At 51.0% G+C, this 24,264-nt stretch overlaps 1 protein-coding gene and 1 pseudogene across 2 annotated transcripts; both read right to left on the bottom strand.

Moving 5' to 3' along the window:
- Positions 1–3,287: 3,287 nt before the first annotated feature.
- LOC109768900 (LEAF RUST 10 DISEASE-RESISTANCE LOCUS RECEPTOR-LIKE PROTEIN KINASE-like 2.1) lies at positions 3,288–19,678 on the bottom strand. 2 transcript variants are annotated; one of them, XM_020327633.3, is made up of 4 exons: positions 18,177–19,678; positions 5,751–5,786; positions 4,363–5,428; positions 3,288–4,269 (listed from the first exon to the last, which is right to left on the bottom strand). In XM_020327633.3, exons 1-4 carry the CDS (start codon positions 18,883–18,885, stop codon positions 4,164–4,166), a joined length of 1,917 nt encoding a protein of 638 aa, XP_020183222.1. In that variant the 5' UTR covers positions 18,886–19,678; the 3' UTR covers positions 3,288–4,163. The 2 variants fall into 2 exon arrangements, with proteins under 2 accessions (XP_020183222.1, XP_040259212.1); XM_040403278.3 differs by lacking the exon at positions 18,177–19,678 and adding an exon at positions 13,973–15,548.
- Positions 11,771–13,123, bottom strand: LOC123497796 (LEAF RUST 10 DISEASE-RESISTANCE LOCUS RECEPTOR-LIKE PROTEIN KINASE-like 1.2; annotated as a pseudogene).
- Positions 19,679–24,264: the final 4,586 nt, after the last annotated feature.

The following is a 24,264-nucleotide window of genomic DNA, read 5'->3' as shown; positions in this document are numbered from 1 at the left end:
CAAGTACAAGTTATACGTGTGTGAGGTTCTAGTCTGTTCGATTAGGATTAGTACTAGGATGATCAACATTGCCGGTTGATTAGTTAAGGAAAGTTATGGTGTTCGAGGTAATAGCGTGGTAGGATAGGTTAGTCTTGCCGTGTCCGTGTGTGTGCGTGAGTCTAGTCCTGCTAAGTTTGGTTAGCCGTGTCAGGGCCGTGTAGGTTTGTGTCTAGTTTGGATCGGTTAGGCTTTGATCCTGGAGGCTGCATATATATATGCACCACGGTTGCGTGAGATTGTAAGACCCTGGAGAAAACAAGAAAAGCAATAAAGAGGAAGTAAAGGAGAGCACGAGAAGGGCCTTCGGCTATCAGTTTTTGTGCGTGTGTGCTCGTGTTATTCTGATGTGATCGATCATGAGAACGAATTTCTAACAGGCATGACGGCCTCTTCCTTGCCTCTATCAGCAACTCGCAAGCTGCGTTCCTTGTAAGAGATGTTGAGTACTTCAAAGCCGAGGCCCAAGGGTGTAGAGCTATGTAGAACTGGAATGTTGCCAGAGCAAGTGACCTCAAAGTCTGAGGAACCACATGGTCTTCCCGTCTCCATGTTAGTGAGCCAGAATGGGTCGGAGATGGTCAGGTTGCCGCATGTATTGGCCGAGCTTGAGTAACCCTCTTGTTGCTTCTCCTCAGCCGCCACTAGCATCAGTGGCAGCCAACAAACCCCGAAGAAGACTAAGAACCAGCAGGCCGGAGCCACCAGAGTATAAGACTATCAGGGGCGGTGGGGAGATATACACAAGTAATAGACGGTATTGTTCCGCAGAGTGAACCATAAATGGAGCAATGGAGTCTTTGGCAGTCATCGCACGTCCACACATACGGATACGAATTCCCGAGTACCAATTGACGGGGCAAGGAAAGACATTGGACAAATCTACGAGTGGCTGCAGATCGAACCGGTGCAGGACTTTTCAGATATGTCGAAATTATTGCAAGACAAGATCATGAATTGTCTCAGTCTCGGATGCCTTAAGCTGTCGGGCACGGGTACAATGTTTCTGTAGGCCGCCGAGACCGAACGGGTAATAGAGGGTGACATACTGACGTTCCTGCACCACTTGGGCAGAGTTCACCACGGCTAGCAGCACGAATAAGCCTGTTGTTGCTAGGACGGAATGGTTCGTGTACCGACAGGGTATACATCACGATTCGCGACGCACGAATAAGGTCGATCAGTGTGTGGCTGGTGGCCGTGGTGTTGCGCGGAAGCCGGAAGAACACACGCACCACGTCTGCGTGTTTGTGTGTATGGAGAAATAAATCGGGACTATCATGTTGCTCTCATTTGGCTCGTTCTGTCGCCTACAAAATCAGTCTGGGCTTGCGGGGGGCTTGGTGAGGCCTTCGGCCAAAGCCTGCGGACGTTGATGGCATCGATAGGCGTTGAGCCAACCCGTAATGGCCCCAATTCGCCACACTGGGCGGGCTGAATTGGTCAACCCCAATATGCGACCAAACAAGGCCTTCGTTTCACTTCTTATGCTTGTGTTTTGGGAGATTTGGAACGAGAGAAATGCTACAGTTTTTGCAATTTGACATCTTTGCTATGATTGTATTTGATAACATCAGGAGAGAGGCTAGGTTGTTTTTCGATAAAGGATGGAATTCATTAACTCACAATGAAGCATCAATTGGATATAAATACAATGAGCACACACCCAACCTCTGCATAGCTAGGATGCCTCATGCTCTGTTTTTTCTGAATGAATTTGAGTTTAAATTCAAATTTGACATGCCGGTTTTCACAAGATTTTTTTATCATAATAAGAGTGGGGCTAGTACTTCTTCTTACACTAAGATGGTGTCACGCTGCCAAAAAAAAGCTAGGGTTTCTGTCTCCCACCGACGCCGCGCAGGTCCGCCTCCTCTCCAGTGGCCCTAGGGCCATGGGGGCGTGGTGGATCTCGGCAAGGGTCGGTGGGAGGGCTCCGTTTTTAGTAGTTTCTTTCAGTTTTGCTAGGGTTTGTGTTCTACACAGAAAGACAAGACGGCGGCGGCTCAGTGAAGATGGAATAAAGGTCTCCCCGGCTAGCCCCCGTTCTGGCGGTGCGTCTAGCATCGTTGGTGGGCGTGTGGAGGTGTGTCTCCAGCGGATCTATCTTTGGTGGATTTGCTCGGATCTCGTCATTGTTCGTCTATGTTTGTGTCTCTTCGGATTGGATCTTTCTGATCTACGTTATTCTTCGGCTACGGCGGTTGTTGTTCTGATGCTGGTGCGCTAGTCCTACGGGGCCTTAGCACGACGACTTTCCGACTGTCTACTACAACAAGTTGTGCCCGACTCCGGCGTTGGAGGGCGATGACGGCGGCGCGCCTTCGACTCGCTTCAATGCTGGGAATCGTCGCTAGGTGGTCTACGGGTCTGGATGTAATTTCTGTTATTTCTAGTATTCGTTGTACTGCCATGTTTGAAGACAAATTGATCAGAAATTTTCTGCAAAAAAGAAATTGAGTTATTTCGTGCGTGCGTCCTCGTCAGGGTCATGCTTTATGTGATGGCATCGGACAATTGGGACTTTGGAGTTTGGAGTGGCAACGGGGTGAGCGCGCATCTTCTTCCCAATCGATCGACGATGAAACAAAGAAAATGGTCGCACCCGGCCTGCCACTCTGGGTAGACTCGGGCAACGAGAAGGCCTATGGCCCAACGTTGATCAGTGTGGTGGTATTGGGGTAGCGCCGCTGGCTGTCCGGTAGTGGCCCCGATTCCCCGCGCATCCCCTTGCCGCACAGCTACAACGTGCGGCTGCCGTCCAGACCGGTGATCCCAGCAGAGAAGAGACTAGCCTCTCGCCGTGGCGTCTCCCCCCGCCCGACCGCTAGCCTGGTCCAACCCCAAGGACCCGCTCGGCATCGGCGGTGGCCGTGTTGCTTGAGAGGCCGAGAAGGGCCGCGGCTCGCCATCGGCGGTGGCCGTGTTGCCTGAGAGCAAGTAAGTATGCTCCATCCTCCTCCCGTATACACAATTAATTTGCTTGCTACTAATTGGCACCTATGCGTCACGATGCTTAGATGGATTCTCAGATTTTAGGGGCTGCAGTTACAGCCTAGATACAATGCTCAGATCGCATTTATTGAGTTTATTTCTTTGTACACACACCTACAATTGCTGCAAACTCTGAAATTCTGCTTGCAACCTAGATTGTGTTTATTGAGTTTTCGGAGGAAATTTGCAGCGAACAAGGTCTTGGTAGCTGTCTGCCTCTCGCATAAGATCCGATGCCTTCTAGCAGTTGGAACTTGGAACACAAAACTCGTCAGACCAATTTTATTCCTTCCGTGGTGGGTAACTTAGGACGCTGGCATGCGGATGCTATTGACACTAGGTCATGAATACATGGAATATGTTCTACTACAAAGCCGAATTTCGTCGCCCTTGTTTAATTTCTGAATGTACTGTACTACATGCCACCTTCTCACAGTGTTGGGAGTCAATGTAGGTTTTTTTTTAAATCAAAAGGCTTATATGCTCAAAGAGTTGGCAGTCGTTGTAGGATTTTTGAATTCACGAGGCTTGTCTCCTCCGATCTTGTAGAACTTCCACTTTGTACATCCATATTGTGACCTGAACTTTCACTGGAATGAGAGATAATTGCGTAGCTCAGGTTCTTCTTCGAGAAGGCCTATAGCCCAAAACCTCAAACGCAGTTGCGCGTTGCACTGCCGCTGGCTGGCCGGTGTGTGACCCCAATTCGCCGCACCATCTCCCACCGTGGTCGCTACCTTGCCGAGGCCTCTCGCCGCGGCGTCTTCAGGCGCGTGGATCTCCGACCAACCGCTGTGGACCCGCTCGGCATTGGCGGCGGCTACAGCGGCGAATGAGGGGCCGCGGAAGCGATGTTGCTTGAGAAGCGGCGCAAACCCTCGGCTCGCCAGCGGAGGGAGAGTAAATTAAATTGTAGCAGTTGGAGCACAAAACTCATCAAATTAAATTGTATATTCCTTCTGTAGTCGGTACCTTAGGACGCTGGCCTGTGGATGCTCTTGACTCTAGGTCATGCATACATGGAATATGTTCAACTACAATGCTGAATTTCGCTGCGCTTGTTCAATTTCTGAATGTACTCTAGTACAGGCCACCTTCTCAGTCTTGATTCACAAGGCCTAGCTATCTGCTCAAAGAGTTGGCGATTTTTGTAGGATTTTTGAATTCACAAGGCTGATCTCCTCAGATCTGGTAGAACTTGAACTTTGTACATCCATATTGTGAGCTGAACTTTCACTGGAATCAGAGATAAGCGTGCAGGTCAATTTATTACATTATCATAATTGCACAGAAAAACAAAGGAACAAAAAATATGGGAGAATATCTTACAGCAATCCAGAGAAGTTTTGCTTCGGTGGCATGTCCATGTCATTTGAGCTTCTCTCGAACATTTCTAGAACTTTGGTTATGGTAGGGCGATATGCAGGCAATATTTGTACGCACCACAAGCCAATTAATGTCATCTTTCTTGCGATTTCCTCAGTTTCTCCTGTGACTTCACATGCTTGTAATCCATCATCTTGCGCAAAGTGGTCATAAATCCAGTCTGGAAAATACTTTTCGCTGGATTTTGCAACAATTGATTTTACATTTCTCCTGCCTCCAACCATTTCCAATAGCATCATTCCATAACTATAAACATCTGACTTTGTTGAAACCACCCCGAAGGTTCGAGAGTGAACTTCTGGAGCGATGAACCCAATTGTTCCTCTAGCTCCAGTCATTGAAAGATTGCTCTCCTTTGTATGGCACAATTTAGCTAGACCAAAATCAGCAATCTTTGGGTTAAAATCTTTGTCTAGAAGGATATTTTGGGGCTTGATATCGAAATGGACGATACGTGTATTACAGCTATGGTGCAAGTATTCGAGGCCACGAGCAATCCCGATTGCTATCGCATAAAGCCTCTCCCATCCTAAAATTTCTTTGGGGTTCTCTGAATAAATGTACATATCCAAGGAACCGTTGGGCATGTACTCATATATAAGAGCTCGTTTTGATCCCTCCAAGCAAAACCCAAATAAGCTAACTACATTAACATGAGAGGTCCTGCCAATACTCATAACCTCATTCACAAACTCGTCCCCATTTCCTTTGCAGTCATGCAAGAATTTTACAGCAACAAGACGACCATCGTGTAGTCTTCCTTTGAAAACCACACCATAACCACCTTTTCCAAGCTGATTGTTGCGTGAAGACGTTATCTTCATTACCTCTGAATACATGAATCTTTTTGGAGCTAGGGATCCATATGATACTATCATGGCCTCATAATTTTTTTCAGTGTTGCTGCTAGTCTTCTTGCAAAGGAGAAACCATAGTCTCTTTCCCTTTCTATGCATTATTAGCACATAAAGACTTGCAAAGAGAAAGGTTGCAGCTGCTGATGTCATACCTGAGATGGAAGGAGATGTTATTTCCTTTTGTAAAGCAGAAGTTATAATACCGTCATTATTATTTCCAGACCATCTGTAGTTTAGAGTTCTCTTGTGCACGGTGGTAAAAGTAGCAAGATGCTGAATGCCATAAATTGATCAGTCTTGTTATTATGCACAAACTTAGAGTTACTTGTTTCAGATTTTACTTTACAATGTATTTTCAATTATTATGGACATGATAAATTTGAAGTTCCAATTTTATCATAGAAAATCACTATTAGTGAGCTAATGATATTTAAATCATTACATATGAAAAAGATGGCAAAAACATTAGCATACCTATTAGCATAATCTTCTTCCCTCTCTTCTCGCCACCTGGAATGTAACATGCCATTTATGAGTAAAAACAATATCACCCAATAGTACTACACGTTCACTGTCTTTCCAAAAGAAAGAGACAAGCATCGTAAATGAATATTCAATATTCTCTGCAAAGTATACCAGAAAAAGAACATTGCAAGATAAGGAAGAGCAATAGAGATGACTTTCTTTTGATTGAGCAACTATGTCGCTCAAATATCGGTTTGACAAAAATATATTTATCATAGGCCTGTGTAGATTTGATAGCCAATATAACAGATTGCATAAACTGTATATTAGAAGGAACGTACATCTCAGTCCGCATAGCAATTAGCAGGAACATGGGTGCTCTGTTATTTGTTTGTGCAAATGTCCGTCGTACCAGCATGATCAACAGTGCACCAAAACCGAAGAGTACTATAGGGTACAGACCTAGACCAGTAGCATGCGCTCTGTTTTTTTTTTTTGTTTTTTTTTTGCGAATGAGCATGTGCTCTATTGAAATTGCTAAGCAGTACATTTTCGTGGCATAATGTACTCCCTCCGTCTCATTATGTAAGACGTTTTTGCATACTATGTTGCGTTCATTTTTCCCGTAAATCTCCTATATAGCTCGTAGAACTTACTCAGTTTGCCAAAACCGAAGAGTACTTAGTCTATAGAACTAAACCGGTGCACATATTTTGCATCGGAAAGTTCCTTCCTAGCCCGAGCTACATGGTACCCACTATCTCCAGCGTCAGTTCACTTCGAGATATGTGCAATGCTCAGCGGCAGGGTCAGACAATTAGCAGACTGTAGCTGCCTCACCCTCTCAGCATGAACAGTAATTTTTGATGGACATTGCTTTCTCTCCTCATGTCATGTCTCATCCTCTTATAAAATAATATGCATGCACATGCTGCTGGACATATCTCTCTCCCTCCCTCTCATAAAATATTTTTGCATGCGCATGCACAAGAGAAGCTCTATCTCTCTCATGGTGTCTGACATGCATGCACAAGCATACTCTCTCTCCTCAGCGTCCCTCTCTCACAACTCTCTCTCATGAAAAGGTGTGACTGCCAGGGTATGGATGTTGTACTGTTCATGACATGAGTTTAAAAAAATGTAAGAGAAGAGAGTAGCATGAAAGAGAGCATAAAGAAAGAGAGAGAAGAGTTGCATGCATGGGAAGAACGAGAGAGTCAGAGGCACATGCGACGTCATGTCATGAACAATTCCCTCACATACAGATGATTAAGGATTAAGCGTCTGACACCAACTGCTGTGTGCACATGTCTCGATGAAACATGGGCACGATTGAAAGGCTGAGATAAGGGGTACCGTGTAGCCCCAGCTAGAAAAAACCGTTCTCATCCCTCACCGCGGCTTTCGTAGACGACATGCTTGCCCTCGCGCCCTCCGTCCAGGGGGCATGGTTGGTGGTTGGGGATTTCAACCTCATTCGTTGGGCGCACGAAAAGAACAATAATCGCTTTGACGTGCGTCGTGTGTCCACTTTTAACTCGTTGATCAACACAATGGGGTGGCACGAGCTGCCCCTCTCCGACAGGTTGTTCACCTGGTCGAATAAACGGGATCCCCCCACGCTCGCTAGGCTTGACCGAGTTTTCTTCAACTCGCTTTGGGATGTGCTCTTTCCTGATTCTTCTCAAGCCTCGCGTCCCCGTACCACCTCGGATCACTTTCCCCTCGTCGCTTCTGTCTCCACTCGCCTCCCTCAGGCGGGGCGTTTCTTCTTCGAAAACTCGTGGTTACTGGATCCTAGCTTTCTCCCCGCGGTCTTACCTGCTTGGTCGCGTGTGCCCCGGTCCCCATGTGCCGCGTCCCGTCTTGCCCGTCAAAAGAAAGGTATCAGGTCCGCTGCCAAGGTATGGAAACGACACCACAAATACATTCCCCTTTTTTATAACAACTGCAAATTTTTGGTGGATCTGTTTGACTTCCTAGAGGAGCACCGCCCGGCTCTCGGTCGCTGAGCTTGCGCTGCGAGGCGATGCCCGCCTGGCCCTTGCCCACTCGGTGGCTCGCACTACCGGACTCGGGCACTATGCCTACACCCCAGGGCCGTCGGCATAGGTCCTTTGCCGTCGGCATAGATCTATGCCTACGGCTGCCGTCGGCATATCCCCGTCGGCGTAGATCACGTCAGCGTAGTCTTGTCAGACCGTCGGCGTAGTATAGCCGTCGGCATAGGGGACTATGCCGACGGCCGGGCGTCAGCCGTCGGCATAGTTTAGCCGTCGGCCGTGTTTTTCGCCTGACGGCAACGGACGGCGCCGTCAAAAGCGCTAACGATTCACGGAATGCCACGTGGCAGAGGTATGCCGACGGCCAAGCCGTCGGCATACCTCTGCCACGTGGCACTCCCTGGTGCCTCCTGGTGGCAGGGCTATGCCTACGGCTTTGCCGTAGGCATAGATGAAACCTATGCCGGCAGCTTTGCCGTAGGCATAGCCGTGCCACGTGTCGTCCCCTGGTGTCTCCTGGCGGCAGTCTATGCCGACGGCTTTGCCGTAGGCATAGCCGTGCCACGTGTCGTCCCCTGGTGCCTCCTAGCGGCAGAGCTATGCCTACAGCAAAGCCGTCGGCATAGATTTTTTTTTGAAATTTTTTTTGAATTTTTTTTATTTTCAAATTTCTGAATTATTTTAACCTCTAATCTCTAATCACCACACCTCATCACTGCTCAATTTATCCTCTAATCTCTAAATCACCCTCATCATTCCAAATCATCTAACTTCCCGAACGGTCACCCATCCTCCCACTCCCCCAGCCTGAGCACGCTTAACTTCCGGGTTCTATTCTCCCTCGTTTCCAAGTCTGCACTTGTTGTTTTCCTGACAATAGTAAGACGTCAATCGTATTAACCCTCAGGAATTTAGCTTGAGCATGAAGTGACACATTTCACTGTTTGAGTTATTGTTTTAAAAAGCAATAATTATTTAGTAACACTAATATTTCTTGAATAATCAGTTTGACCATAGTTTGACCACTGTTTGACCACAGTTGACAAAAATTCAAAAAAACTGAAATAATTATTTAGTAACACTAATATTCTAGAATAATTAGTTTGACCACAGTTTGACCACAGTTTGACCAGACTGCACCACATTTTTTCCAAATATAAAGGGCAATCCGGGTAGAGGGAATTGTTCGGATACTTCTCCATCACCAAAAATTATGAAAAATTACCATCGTTCCTATAGCACATGTTCCCACGTCTTGTAAAAACTCATGATTTTATCGCGATCCGAATATTTAATAATATTCACGCCGCACCGTTACCGCAGAACGTCTACTACTGTGTCATCGCCGTCCGTGAGGGGGGCCACACCCCGGAGACGCGTGCCGCCTCTTCGAAGGCGGAGGGCGGCCTCGGTGTTCGGGCCCTGGGTGTGCAAAATGACTGCCTCCTCCTCAAACTGCTGCACCGCCTCCACTCCCACACGCCGTCCAGATGGGCTTCCTGGGTCTGGGACCAGTTGGCGGGGCGGTCCCTCCTTGGAGCCGCCCGCTCCCCCCTGCGGCTGCTTCCGGTGTACAGAGCTCCAACCAAGGTGGAGGCCGGGGATGGGCGTGCGACCTCCTTCTGGCATGACCGCTGGCTCCCCTGTGGGATGCTCCGGACGACCTTTCCTGCCTTGTTCACGCATGCCACCTGCTCCGAGGTCACGGTCTGGGAGGCGCGCCGCCGCGTGGTGCGCGCGCTGCTGGTGCCCCGGCTCACCCCGCGAGCGGCCCAGGAACTTGATGCGGTTCAGCTGCTGGTTGCGGCGTGCCCCCCCTGGGCGAGCCCGACGCCCGGTCTGTCGTGCTCTGTGCGGGGCCTGGTGGTGGGTTCTCTTCACGGGGCGCCTACGCCCTCTACCACTACGGCGGTGTGGGCGCGCCTGCGGCTTCCTTCCTTTGGTCTTCCCGTGCCCCATCGCGAGTCAAGTTCTTCGGGTGGCTGCTCACTCAGTCTCGTGTGCATACACGGGACGTGCTGCTACGCAAGACCATCCTCACTGCGGCAGAGGCCGGGTGCCCCTGCTGCGAGGCGGAGCTTGAGACGGCCGACCACCTCATCTTCGGGTGCCCATTCGCGGTGCAGTTTTGGCGTAGGATCGGGCTGCCCCCTGCTGCAGGTTCGGTTCGTGCGCTTCATCGCTTCGACGCGTCCCCGGCCGTCGGCGCCAACTCTCCTGCGGGCTTCGTCCTTCTCTGCTGCTGGCGGCTATGGAAGCGTCGAAACGCCATTGTTTTTCAGGGTGACACGATGTCCCTTGCTTGCTACACTCAAAGCCTGTTGGGATGATGCAGTGCTTTGGCGTGGCCAGATGAAGACCGACGATCAGTCCCACATCGACGTTTGGTTGTCTGTTCTTAGATGAGCCTGTGAGGCTTGCGGATTCTGAGAGTTGCACTCAGCTCTCGCCCCTCTTATAATGACTGAATTCTCTCGTGGCTTTTGCCCCATTTACGCAATATATACAGGTGGTGGAAGGGATCCCCCCCGGGGGATCCCTTCCACCACCTGTTGTCGCCTGCGGGGCGCCTGGTGCTCATCAACGCGGTCCTCGACTCGCTCCCCACCTATGCCATGGCCGCCATGCGGCTGCCCCCTGCGGTCCTGCATAAGCTCGATGGGCTACGACGCGCGTTCCTTTGGAATGTTGCGGACAGAGCATCAGGCGCCCAGTGCCTGGTTGCTTGGGATCGGGTCTGCCGGTCGAAGGCGGAGGGCGGCGTCGGTGTTCGGGCCCTGGGTGTGCAAAATGACTGCCTCCTCCTTAAACTGCTGCACCGCCTCCACTCCCACACGCCGTCCAGATGGGCTTCTTGGGTCTGGGACCAGTTGGCGGGGCGGTCCCTCCTTGGAGCCGCCCGCTCCCCCCTTGAGGGTGAGCACTAGTCGGCCCTCCTGCGGCTGCTTCCGGTGTACAGAGCTCTCACCAAGGTGGAGGCCGGGGATGGGCGTGCGACCTCCTTCTGGCATGACCGCTGGCTCCCCTGTGGGATGCTCCGGACGACCTTTCCTGCCTTGTTCACGCATGCCACCTGCTCCGAGGTCACGGTCTGGGAGGCGCGCCGCCGCGTGGTGCGCGCGCTGCTGGTGCCCCGGCTCACCCCGCGGGCGGCCCAGGAACTTGATGCGGTTCAGCTGCTGGTTGCGGCGTGCCCCCCCTGGGCGAGCCCGACGCCCGGTCTGTCGCGCTCTGTGCGGGGCCTGGTGGTGGGTTCTCTTCACGGGGCGCCTACGCCCTCTACCACTACGGCGGTGTGGGCGCGCCTGCGGCTTCCTTCCTTTGGTCTTCCCGTGCCCCATCGCGAGTCAAGTTCTTCGGGTGGCTGCTCGCTCAGTCTCGTGTGCATACACGGGACGTGCTGCTACGCAAGACCATCCTCACTGCGGCAGAGGCCGGGTGCCCCTGCTGCGAGGCGGAGCTTGAGACGGCCGACCACCTCATCTTCGGGTGCCCATTCGCGGTGCAGTTTTGGCGTAGGATCGGGCTGCCCCCTGCTGCAGGTTCGGTTCGTGCGCTTCATTGCTTCGACGCGTCCCCGGCCGTCGGCGCCAACTCTCCTGCGGGCTTCGTCCTTCTCTGCTGCTGGCGGCTATGGAAGCGTCGAAACGCCATTGTTTTTCAGGGTGACACGATGTCCCTTGCTGCTACACTAAAAGCCTGTTGGGATGATGCAGTGCTTTGGCGTGGCCAGATGAAGACCGACGATCAGTCCCACATCGACGTTTGGTTGTCTGTTCTTAGATGAGCCTGTGAGGCTTGCGGATCCTGAGAGTTGCACTCAGCTCTCGCCCCTCTTATAATGACTGAATTCTCTCGTGGCTTTTGCCCCATTTACGCAATATATACAGGTGGTGGAAGGGATCCCCCCCCCCCCCCCCCCCCCGTTTTGAAAATTCAAAAAAAAAACCGTCCTCATTTTGCATAGGTCAAACTCACTGTCACTATTATACGTGTGCGAAGCTCACCGCAGATGGTGTGGACGGAGACACATGCAGTCGGAGTCAGAGCAGTGGCACTTTAAGATATTGTAGGTACTATTAACCCGGCAAAGCCCTCCACTTTCCTCGCAGACACCGTGCAATCACCCGGCGTATAGTAAGAAGAAACCCACCCTTCATCAACATGTTGTAGTATCCCTATTGTGCCCTCGTACCCAGCACCGGCATCATCGACGCCATGCAGCTCCTAGGCACCGGACTCCATTTTTCATCGGGCTTGTACCCACCGGTGAGGCACGTAAAATTTGCCATGAGTTGAACGTTGGCACGCTGGATCCATTCGTGCAGTTCATGGGTGCCCATGCAGGCAGCAGCGGCTGTATGTGCAGGCCGGTGCAGTTGAAGAGGAAGAAGAGCTCCTTGTTGGCGGGGCTGATGCCAAAGGGCGCGAGGCCGAGGTCGGAATAGACTTTTACTTGGAGCTCGATTGCAGGTGCCGTCGTAGAGCTCGATGTTGGTGTCCGGGAAGGCAGGAACGAACTGTCTTTGTAAGAGATATCCAGGATCATCTGGTTGTTCCAGAATGAGTTCTTGAGGAAAGCCTTCCGGGTGTCGTCACAGGTGACATGGAAGGTCCGGTAGCCACACTCAGGCGGAGTTGTGCCGCCGGGTACGCGACGCGGAGGCCACTACATGTGGCTGGCTCGCAGAACGACACCGAAGCATCGTTGGTGGTGCTAGATAGGAGGGTGAGCAGAAGCATGGCTGAGGAGAACATGGCAGATGTGAAACGGATCCATCTTGAACTGTGTAGCATGTATTAAAAGTGTGCAAACCATAGGAAAAAAATTCCTTTTCCTCACCACAAAAGGTATGCAAACTAGATGAGAGACGAGAAGGAAACCAATCAGGAGTTTGTCAAAGTATCACTGTCATGCACTTGCCAATTTCCGGTGACTTCAAAATCTTGATTTGTCTATATTTTTTTATGGTGCAGGAATCGGAATGACCGTGTCCACCAAAGGGGACACGGTGTAACTGCTGCCGGTGGACTAAAGCTTTACCGATCGAGTATACGGCATGAACGCGATGATAGAAGAGGAACAGTGAGACCAAGATGGATAGCAGTGAGGTTGGATACATGCCTGTGGCCAGCTGTTTAATTTGGTAGCGAAAGAATGGGTCAAGCTCAAGAGATAATATTGAAGGATGAAGAAAAGGGAGAAGATAGAAATAGTGGTGTTTGTTAGCCAACGAGTTTGACTGGTTATGTGGACGCATTTACTTCTTCATACCCACTATAGAGAGTCAACATCCAAATGTCTCGATCTATATTTAGTTGGTACAGTCTTCCACAGTTCAATCACGAACGCATTCCCACCATAAAATGCATTGTTATGTTTGGAGCAAGGGAACTGAGGCTCGGAGTGTCGTCATTGTTGGTCACCTAATTTTTGAAGTGTAAGTGGGGCACCTAATTTTGAGTTCTACAGGTATGTGAATTTGGAGCTTAATAGAGGAGTCCTATATACCAACATTTCGGCACTTCAAATTTATTTCATACGATTACCATTGTTTGCTTCGCATGTTCAGCGGAGTAGGAATTGACTAGGGATGAAATTCAGTGTGCAGAGTTGGTTTCCAGATTTTGTTTTTCCGAACTATACAGGATGGCTGCATGTAAATATTTAAGATAAAAAGAGGACACCACTAGTTAATTTTCTACAAAATATTATTGGTCAATTTTTTTTTATGGAGCGCACAGATCGGAAGGACCGTGCCATTTTGCCACTACCAATGACCAATAGTGACAGGTCTCGCATCTTTCACCTCTCTTGTTTTTTGACCAATCCATATCTCACTAATTATTTCAAATGCAATCAAGTTTTGAAGTATGCTCCAGCTTGGTTCAAACTGCGAAGTTGAGAGGCCAGCGGCGGACGATTTCGATCATCTAAGTGAGCACAATTCTTGAATAAACCAACAGGTTTATTATTCAGCAGCAGATAGGGTTTTCAAAAGATTATAAATCATCCAGCGGAACTGATATGAGTTATAAGAGTCTCTCAGCGACAGGGCCTGGGACGCGAAGTGACTGCTGCCCGTGGACTAAAGCTTGACTACCCCACTCCACACAGAACCGGTAGGATTGATAATAAGACAACTATCACACTTTTACTATGTAGTTTATTTCCATATTCTAGAATTTAAATTCAGAACGATGATACAAATTGATTTGGAGGCTTACCGGCACATGTTGGCCCATGCAGCATGCCACCGGCCGGGGCAGACCGGCAGAGGCATGCGAATTCTGCGGTGGAGCTGCTGTACCGGCACTCGCCGCCGCTAGCGACGCAGGCGTGGCAGTCTCCGCTGCCGGTGCCTGCCCAATCCAGGATGAACCCGTCCTTCAGCAGCCGGCTGTAGTTGGCCGCCGTCGAGATGGCCGCCTCTGACGCGAGCACTGGGAGGTAAGTGTACGTGCAGCTCCCTGTGGGAATCGCCGGCGGCGTGACCCAGTCGTAGCGCCCGCCCAGGTACGCATAGATGGGAATGCCGCAGCTGCGGGTGGCGTTCACGTAGGCGGGTCCCCGTGGCTCTGTGCCGTTGCAATTGAAGAGGAGGCACAGGGCCATATTGCTGGGGCTGAGCTTGAACGAACTAAGAGCTAGGCTGGAGGACATGTTGAAATCGGCGCGGCACACACCGTCCTCGCTCCCGGAGAATCTGCTATGGGAGGCGACGAAGGAGCTGGCGCCATAGTCGATGCTGAGGACCTGGATGGCGGAGCCACGCATGGAAGCGGAGGTGTTGCTGCCGCTGCACCAGAGCTCGAAGGCTGGGTGGCCGCAGGAGGGCTCCGGCGCGGGGCGGCTAGGCGCGCCGAGCCAGAACGGGTACTTGATGGTGAAGTTCCCGCACGCCATCGGCTCACACTCGGCATGTACCCGTTGATGGAAGAGGAACAGTGAGGCCAAGGTGAAGAGCAGTGAGGTTGGATGCATGGCAGCAGTCTGAATGGAGGAGCCTGATTTGGTAACAGGGAAGGATGGCGCAAACTCGACAGATGATATGGAAGGACAAAGATGAGGGAGAAGGTAATACAAGCCGTATTAGCCAACTCCTTTGACTGGTTCTGTGGACGCATTTACTTTTCCACACCCACTAGAGAGAGTCAACATCCACATGTCTTGACCCATATTTAGTTGGTGCAGTGTTCCACAGTTTTATCGCGAACGTATTCCCACCATAGAATGTGTAGTTATGTTCTTGTAGTCCCAATACACATTTTGTAAGCAAGTGGAGCACTGCTCGAGTCCACGGGCGGCTTCAATAGTTTTGGGTATAGTTTGTGCACGTATAAGCTAAATTTCTAGTTTTGACATCACGACATCTAACTCGTAGCGCCACCACTGCTCGTGTCGGGTCTAGTAGATGCACTTCAGGTTTTCAACTAGCAGCATGTTGTCTAATTCTGTGTGTTCAATAGACATGTGACTTTGGGGCCAAGAAATTTGGAAGAGCAACAACCACAAGTTGGTTGTGGACATCGCAACGGTTCGAGAAAGACCTGCCATCAATTTGCGACTTGCGCGGGCGATAGGTTTTCAAAAGACAAATAAATGGAGGTGGAAGACAGCTAGAGTCAGAATTGCGTGGATGATGATTTTTTCAAAACAAAATAAATACTTAAGCAGAACCCAAGGGACAAGTCTTGAGCAATATGGTGCGATGCGTTGACTGTGGACTAAAGATGGACCGGAGGACTGAGTGTGCTTTGCAGAACATGGCAGCTACAGAGACGTGGAACGGATCCATCGTCTTGCTCTTGCACGTGCCAGTAGCGGAGTATTACAAGCGTGCGGACAAGGAGGGGAAAAGGCATTACATTCGCGTTCCGTTTCACAGCGTGTATCTCCACCACCCAAATCTACCCATGATGCGGGTGAGAAAGCTGAGAAGGGCCCCGCTAGGACCCAGGCTAGTCTTGTCCAGTAGTAGGTGACGCTGTTGCTAGATTCGCTTTACCCCTCCGGCTGTGGAATTAATCTCTGTGATTATCTCCCTAGCCTATGTTGTTGGAAATAGTTTAAACATCACAAAATTAAAATATCCTGTTATTGAAATTGTTCTCAAAGAATGTTCTTTAAATAGTTTTAAGTTGAAACAAACTTTATCCCGCAAAAAAAATAGAACCAAACTTTGTTAAACTGGTATCTGAACTTTGCCATGACAAATAGAAGAACTTTTGGAAAACTCTAGCATAGCTTGCAATTTTTGAAAAATAGGTAGAGAACGTTTTAACCGTATTTTTGGAACTTTGTCGCCAAAACTCAAAGCACTTTTCATTTTTATTGGTTTTTCAAAAGTCCTTCTGCTTTTCATGGCAAAGTTCAGGCACATCCTTCATAAAGTCTGACAAAGCCTTCATAGAAATTGCACGCACGTGATTTTTAATTGAGGCTGTGGGTTAACTTGTAATAATCCCACAGTAACAAGTGACATTATCCTGCGAAAAAAGTAACTAGCGACGTTAATTATCCACGCCAGATATAATTATGAGGTTGGTCTGCCACTAAACAGGAGCATGGGAGGGAAAAGTGCACAGAGCATGCATAGGACCTAGCTAGAGAAACGAATCTACTAGCCTGTGGCTGGTGCATGGATGACACAACGGTGGGCATAACTGATTGGACAGCATGCGTGATGGCCGGCTCGAATTGGCGCTGCATACGGAACGCGAACGTAGAAAACCCACTCAGAATCTATGATACTAGTTTCACACGGCCTATGTACCCCTCCACGGTCAAAGTATAATTGTCTTTTACTTTTGATGACTCCAAAACCTTGATTGGTCTAATATTTTTTGTGTGGAGTGCACAGATTGGAAAGACCGTGCCATTTTCCCACTAGCATTGACCGACGGTGAAGGTCTGGCATCTCTCACTTCTCTTCTTTGGGGGAATCCATTTATCACTTATGACTTTAAATGTATATCATTTCAAACCATGTTTTGAAGTAATACTCTAGCTTGGTTGAGACTGGGGACTTGAGGCCAGCGTCAGGCAAAAATCTTGCGTAAATCAACGCGTTGATTATTCAACAGCAGATGGGATTTTCAAAAGAGGAAATTGTCCACAAGGGATGGGACGCGATGTGACTGCCGCCCGTGGACTAAAGCTTGACCAACTGTATTGATCATTGAATATAACTACCACATTTTTCACTAGTTTATTACCATGTTATGGAATTTAAATTTTAGGATGATGATGAATATTAATTCGGAGGCTTACCGGCACATGTCGACCGCAGCATGCCATAGGGGCAGAGGCACGCGAACTCCGTGGCGGGACTGGCTGATGCTAGAGACGCACGTAGTGCCCGCCCAATCCAGACGGTGCCATATTGCTACTAGCAATGACAGACGGTCGCAGGTCTTGCATCTCTCACCTTTTTGTTGGGGCAATCCATATCACACTACTCATTTTAAATGTTTTGTCATTTCTAATCAAATCTTCTACTGTGCTCCAGCTTGTTTGAAACTGGGGATTCTACGCCAACGGCAGGCAATTTTGATCATCTAAGTGGGCAAAATTGTCATGTCGAAGCGTCCAATCTTGGTTCGAGGATCTGGAGCCCGAACCCAGCCTCGTAGTACCCGAGGTATGGGACACCGTCGATGCAGTGGACCTGGAACCCAAGTTGGGCGCACCTGTTCTCCTCCGATCCCAAGGCGATGCCAAATGGGGAAGAGACGGTCAGGTTGCCGCATCGCTCAGGCTCGCAGGCTGCTTGTGCTTGCACGCCTGAACTAATTAATGTCTGCGATGCAAGCCAAACATACAGACAGGAGCAGCAACAAGCTGGTCGGGTACATCTGGAAAGGTTGGAGATCTGGTGATGAATTGGGTGGTCAATATATAGCAATGAGATGGAGGTGGGGGACAGCCAAAATCCGAAGGAATCGATTGGCTGAGCGATGATTTTTCAAAAGAAAATAATATGTGATGGACTAATGAGATGGTGTGATGCGATGTGACCGCCAACTGTGGAGTAAAGATGGACTCAAGGACTGAGTCTGCTCTGCAGCTCTACTGACAGTAGCGACATGGACGGCCAAGGATTGTGTGCTGTGCACGCAGCAATGCCATTGTACGAAATTTCTCTCTCAGCATTTCACTTTTAAGAATCGGTATTTCAGCTTTCTTGACATACGTACTGAAGTTATTAAAGTAATGCAAATCATGAGCTTCAGTAATTATTTGTGGTTGAGCATTAGTTAACCACTTCAAAGCAAAGAAAGGGGGTGATCCGTAAAATATCCAACTAAAACAAGCATGTTACAATTTGATTGATTGCTTGTTCGATACGGCAAATCCAAGCAAAATAGGCACTGTGCTCCCTAGCTCACCTACAAACTAATTTAAAGATGATTTGACGAGTGAACTTACGTGGAAGGATAGAGGGACGAAGCGGGGGATCCCATGTCAAGAGGAACCCATCGTTGAAGAGCTGCTTGTAGTCGCTCGCGCTCGCCCCGGCCGACGAGCCCGGCACCGGCACCACGACGGCGGCGCAGCCCTTCAGAGCGTAATTGCTGTAGTTCCCGGTGGCATCGTGAGGCACTCCCGCCCGGGCAAGCACCTCCCACTGGTTCCCGCACCTCACGCTCGTCAGCTCCAGGTGTATGTCCCGACGTGCCGCTGCCGCTGCTCCGTCCTTCTCCGTGCAGTTGTACAGAATGAGGTTCAGATTGACGGGGGCGATCCTGAACGGGCGATTCAGCTTGACTGAGGTGTTATAGAGCAGTGCTTGGCAGCTGTTGCCGGCCTGCAACGCGTCCAGCTTGCCGAGATCAATTGCATACAAGCTGCGTTGCTCGTAAGAGATGTTGAGGATTTTGAAGCCCAAGTTGAAAGGTATAGCGCGTAGAGCTGGATAACTGTTGTTAAGACAAGAGACATCGAAGTCCTGGTATGGTTGAGAACCGCATGATCTTCCCGTAACTTTGTCAGTGAGCCAGAACGGATCGAAGATGCTGACGTTGCCGCACTTCTGGGCCGAGCAGTCTCCACCCTGCTGGTCCTCGGCCACCACGAGCATCAGCGGCAGCCACCACACCCCCACGAAGACCACGAACCAGCAGCAGCTGAGAGACATGGGAGCGGATGATTTGGAGAAATTGTGGTGAAGAACAAGGCGAGGTAGCTGGATTCGGTGGTCATGGGCTATGGGAAGGTAGGGACTGCATGTAAGAGATAATACCGTTGTCTAAGCACGAACCATAATATATGTGGACGGCAAGCGAGCGGACTACTGCCATTGGCTGCAACATTTCACCGGAAATTTGGGCAAGCGATCATCTTCCACGAAGTTTCCCAGTTGGCCTATTGGACTGGTAATCCAGTGGCCTCGGAAATTTCCGTGCAACGACTTTGGCGGGGTCCATGGCCATGACCTGCCAGGATGCTTATCCTCATTATTTCGGTTCCGGCTGCTTTGTGGTCCTGTCTGCTATCTAGCTAGATTCTAATCTTGGTACAACCTGCACACTTTGTCCAGAATAAATAACAGTATTCAACTCGAACACACACAAAAAAAACTATACGCAACAAACAAAAAGGACACCCCCCCCCCTCTAATCTTCAGTTGCACAGAGCGTTATAAGTGGCCGTACAAAGGATTTTAGTCTTTAGAATTCTTTCTATAAAACATATTTTAATTTCAGGGTTAATTAGAACTCCCGGATTTTTTTGTACCTGCCACCTTCTGCCCAACTACAACAGTATCGGAGGCACAGAGCGTTATCAGTGGCGGTACAGTCCCATACGATTTTTGAAGCAAGTGGAGCATTGCTTGTTTCTTGTCTATTAGATGTATTCAGTTTTTTCAGCTAGCCAATAACACAAAAAAATGTTATCAACTAGCTGTGTGTTATGTAATTTTGGAAGTTTAACAGTCATGTTACAGTTTTTTTGATTTCGTTTTTTCTTTTCAGATGGCAACTTAAGAGCATCTCCAGCCGCACCCCAGGAAGGCCTCCTCAGGCTATTTTTTCGCGCCGGTGCCGAAAAAACGGCCCAGTCGCGCCCCCAGGAGCCCGATTTTCGCCGGCCTGGGCCGAAATCAGCACCGGCGGACTCCCCCCCACGGGCTCTCGCGACCGCGTCGCCCCCACGGGCGACCGGCCGCGCCATGACCCTCTTCTCCAGCCCCCTCCCCCCTCCTTCCCTCCCTGCTGCCGTTGTCGGCGCTCGCTCCCGGGCCTGGCCCGGGCGCCGCTGGCGACGGCGGCCCCCCTCCCCCCGCGCAATTCCCCTCTCGGCTCTCCTCTGGCGCGGGACGGAGCGGGCTGGGGGGTGTCCCTAGGCGGCGGGGTCCTGGCGCTGCGCGGGGCGGATGGCTGGGCGGTGGCGTCGCCGTTGGCGGTGGGGTAGCGCGGCGGCGCGATCTGGCGGCGCCCGCTCGGCCTAGATCTGGGCCTGGGCGGGCTGGCGGTGGGGTGTGGCTGCGGCGCGTCCTCCAGGAGACGGGGGAGAGGCGAAGAACGACAGGGTGCTGGCGGCGCCATCGCCGGCTTGCTGCAGCGTGGCGGCGGGGCTTAGCGGGCCCGTTTCGGGCCTGGCCGGGCCAGGGGTACGATGACGGTGGAGGTTCTGGCCTGGCCGGGCCAGGGCTTACTCCGGACGGCTACCGCGACGGTGCCGGAGGTTCTGGCCTCCCGCACGATGACGGTGGAGGTGGTTCCTCCCGTTCGGCTTCGATGTTGCTTCTCCCTCCGCAGGGCGCTTCTCTACGGTCCTCTTGGCCTCGTGTTGGTGTCCGCAGTGAGGCGGCGTGGGTGGCGGCGCAACCGCGATGACGCATGGTGGTGAGCGGTGGTCTGGCTGGTCGGCGCCGGTCTGTTGGGCGGTGGGGATGGAGTGCGGGAGAAATCCTTGCCGATTCTTCGGCTCCGATGCGGTGACACCTGCGGGTGCCACGCCATTCCTCCCTGGAGGGTGTCGGTGATATCCATCCCCCACCTCCCTCCGCGTGCCGGGGGAAACTCTAGGACATGTCCGGGCAGCAGCGTCGTCGGCGTCGCATTCCTTCTTGAAGGTGCTGCTTGGTACGCGGCGGTTCGGAGCCTCGGATTGTGGTGGTTTGCTTCTGGAGGGCGTAGCGGTGGCGGGTCATCCGCTCTTTGTCGAGCTGCCGTTGTTGGCATTTGTTTCTTCTTCCTTTTCTTTTGGGCTTGCTGTGCTGTTCGCCCCAGCGATCCTTGTATCGGTGTTGGTTGCTTTGGAATACAAAGCGGGGGGAAACCCTTTTTCGGTAAATCAGCGCCGGCGGACCCAGGCCGAACCCGGCGCGTTGGGGGCGCCCGGGGGCGCCGGGGTGAGCGGTTTTGGCGCGAAAAGCCGCGGGCCAGCCGCGTCAGCGACACCGCGCCTCGTCTTCCCCCAACGCCATGGTTCCCGCGGGGAATCAATGGCAAGGCTGGGGGGCGCCAAGGAGGTTCGGCTCCTCCTCTTCTTCCCCCTCCTCGCGCTCTTCCTCGCACTCCTCCGGCACTCCGGCCCTGCTCGGCGTCAAGGCCGAGCCCGCGACGGAGATGCCGCTCGGCCGGCGCACTCGCCGCGCCGGCATCGTCATCAACGAGGGCGGCCGGCGCGCCTCCTCGTCGACTCCTCCTCCGCGCTTCTTCGTCAAGCCAAAGACGGAGCCGGGGCTCATGCCGTTGAAGGCGGAGCCGGTTCTCCCCGCCATGAAGACGGAGCACGGCGAGGTCGAGCTCGACGACGACGCGACCCTTGAATGGGCACGCCAGGACTCCCTGAAGATGGCGAGGGAGCGCCAGTGCGCCGCCCAGTGGCGCTTCGCGGAGCGCTGACAGGGCCGCGACGAAGGAGGAGTCGTCGTCATCGACGACAGCGACGACGACGACGCGCCGCCGCCGCCACCAGTCCGCCATGGCGACGCCGGGTCCAGCAGGGGCGCCCGCGTCAAGGAGGAGAAGGCCGACGATGGCGACGGCGGTGAGGATGGCGGCGACGACGGCGACTACTCGGCGTTCAGCCAGTTTCTTTTTTAGATTAGTTTATATATTTGCTATGTAATGAAAATCTGCGAATTTTGTCGAAATACATGCCCAAGTTGGCCGAAATTTGTTGTGTTTAGCCGAACTTCGCCGAACTTTGCCAAAATTTGATATATACTTTTATTTTTTGAACGCGCCTGGGGGCGGCCCTGGGGCCGGCAGCTGAGGACCAACTCGCCACCAGGCCCACTTTTTACGCCGGCTCACCCCCAGGCGGCGATTTTAGGCGCCCTCTGGGGGGCCAACGGCTGGAGATGCTCTAAGCTGTAAAAAACGTCATTGCTTCGAGTCATTATTTGGGTATTATTATTGGAGCATGATCATCCTAGATTGAGCTGATTTGATTTCGTTCGTGCGTGCGTGCATTACCCTCCCCCCCTCCCCCCCCCCCCCCCCCCCCCCCCCGGCTCTCTTCTTAAGTGGAGGCATAAGATTTGCCTCATATATTAATTAAGAGGAGAATAGAATCTTACAAACCTCCCATACAACACCGCACGACAATATAATTTCCCATAGTTTCTTTGCATCCCGGCAACCCACAGCCTCGCCTCCGCAAATATGATGTTGAGGATGATCGGGGCGGCGCAATCTTGTGTCGGAAGACATGGGCATTCCTTTCATTTCAAATTGCCCAAAAGACAAGCATGATGAGAGAGGCCATGGCCTTGCGTGATGGAATATCCATGCTGGTTGTACTATCCCACCACTCTTCAACGGATCCCGCCAAGTGCCATGAAGATTTATCCACATGTACGGGACCAAGTTTCGCAACCACCATGCTCATAGTCTAATGGTGTACCGACACTTCCAGAAGATATGTGGCCTGGCTTGGGCTCTCGTTTGCAAAGCTGGCATAAATCACAATTTCCCCATCCTTGTTTGGCAAGTTTGTCGGCAGTACAAATTCTATCTTGAAGGTCCAACCAAGCAAAAAAAATTTGACCTTCGGTGGTGCCCAGTTCTTCCATATGATTCGAGGACTGAAGGTGAGTGCGCGGCTTCAATCAAAATGGGTGAGGAAAAGGATCTTCCAACCAGAGAAAACAGGGAAAGGAAAGTGATGGGTAGGACTGGGCTGTCAAAACAAACTGGGCTACATGGTTGATGCCTCCTTTTTTCTGAGGCAATGGTTGATGCCTCCTGGGTCGCACGCTGCAGGCCATGTTACTTGCGGCCTTCGATGATGGGCTTGAGTTTTTCTACTAGGCTTTAGAGGACTCGGGCCTTGGGGAAGACTAGCCCAACATCCGACCGGCAATGACCCCGATTCCCAGCAGCGTGCGACTGCCGTCCTGACCCACGCAGAAAAGAGTCACTAGCATGCGCCCTTGGCGAAAGTGATGTTGCCCGAGAAGCCCTCGGTTCGCCAGAGGAGAGTCAAAATTGGAATAGCGGTGGTCACCGGCGAGGTTTGTTCGTGCGTGAAGCCAAAGCGGGGCGCTATTTGCTTGAGAGGACCAAGTAAGTATCCTCTATGCGCCTCTCTTTTCGATTGTTAATCAATCTGGGTGCTACAAATTGGCAAATATCATCACCATTTTTAGATGGGTATACACTTTATGCATCTCGATTCTGAAAATTTAGGACCACAATTGGATCCCCAAAATCGCACTGGGTTCGGGGTCAAACATATTTCCGACCCCACTGAAATATGTGAAATTTCACTGAAATTTCGTTGAAATTTTTAACCCTGATTGAGGATTTGAAGCCTTAACCCAGGCTCGTAGTACCTGAGGTATGGGATGCCATCGGTGCAGTGGACCTAGAAATCAAGCTCTTGGCACCTGCTCTCATGCGACCCCGAGGAGATGCCAAACGGGGATGAGACAGTCAGGTTGCCACATTGCTTAGGCTCGCAGTATGCTTGTGCTTGCATGCCTGGTCTAATTGCTGCGATGCAAACGAAACATACACATAGAGGTAGCAACAAACTGGTTGGAGACATCTGAGATCTGGCGATGAATTGCGTAGATGATATACCAATACGAATAAACGGAGGAATCATGCTGTACACTTGATTTTTTTTTGCACAATTCACAGACGGAGATTGAATCCAGCCAGACATGCATGTAGAAGGGCACTAGCCGCTGGATTTGCACGTCGTGCACAGAGCGGGCATAAATATCGGGAAAGGAGTAGTTTCGTAAATGGACGCGAGGAGGGGAAACAAAGGACTTTGAGGGATTTTGATTATTCAGCGGAAGATGGAACTTTGAGAAGAGAAAACAAGTCGTCCAGCTAGCAGAGTGAAAGGGAGGTATAAGAGGAGTCTCTCAGCCAAAGGGAGTGCGATGCGATGTAACTGCGGCCAGTAGACTAAAGCTTGACAGTGGAAAAAGGGAATTCATTACTTGTTGAAAACTTTGTCGTTTTGTGTGGAATATAACTCATGTCGGTCTTTCTATAGTTTTTCATTCTTTTTTTCCACAACATATATAAACCAGTCAATTCCGTTC

The sequence above is a fragment of the Aegilops tauschii genome, chromosome 3 (assembly GCF_002575655.3).
Source record: "Aegilops tauschii subsp. strangulata cultivar AL8/78 chromosome 3, Aet v6.0, whole genome shotgun sequence".
NCBI classification, from domain to species: Eukaryota; Viridiplantae; Streptophyta; class Magnoliopsida; order Poales; family Poaceae; genus Aegilops; species Aegilops tauschii.
Note: the sequence above shows the minus strand (reverse complement) of the source record. Positions and strands in the feature narration are given on the sequence as shown.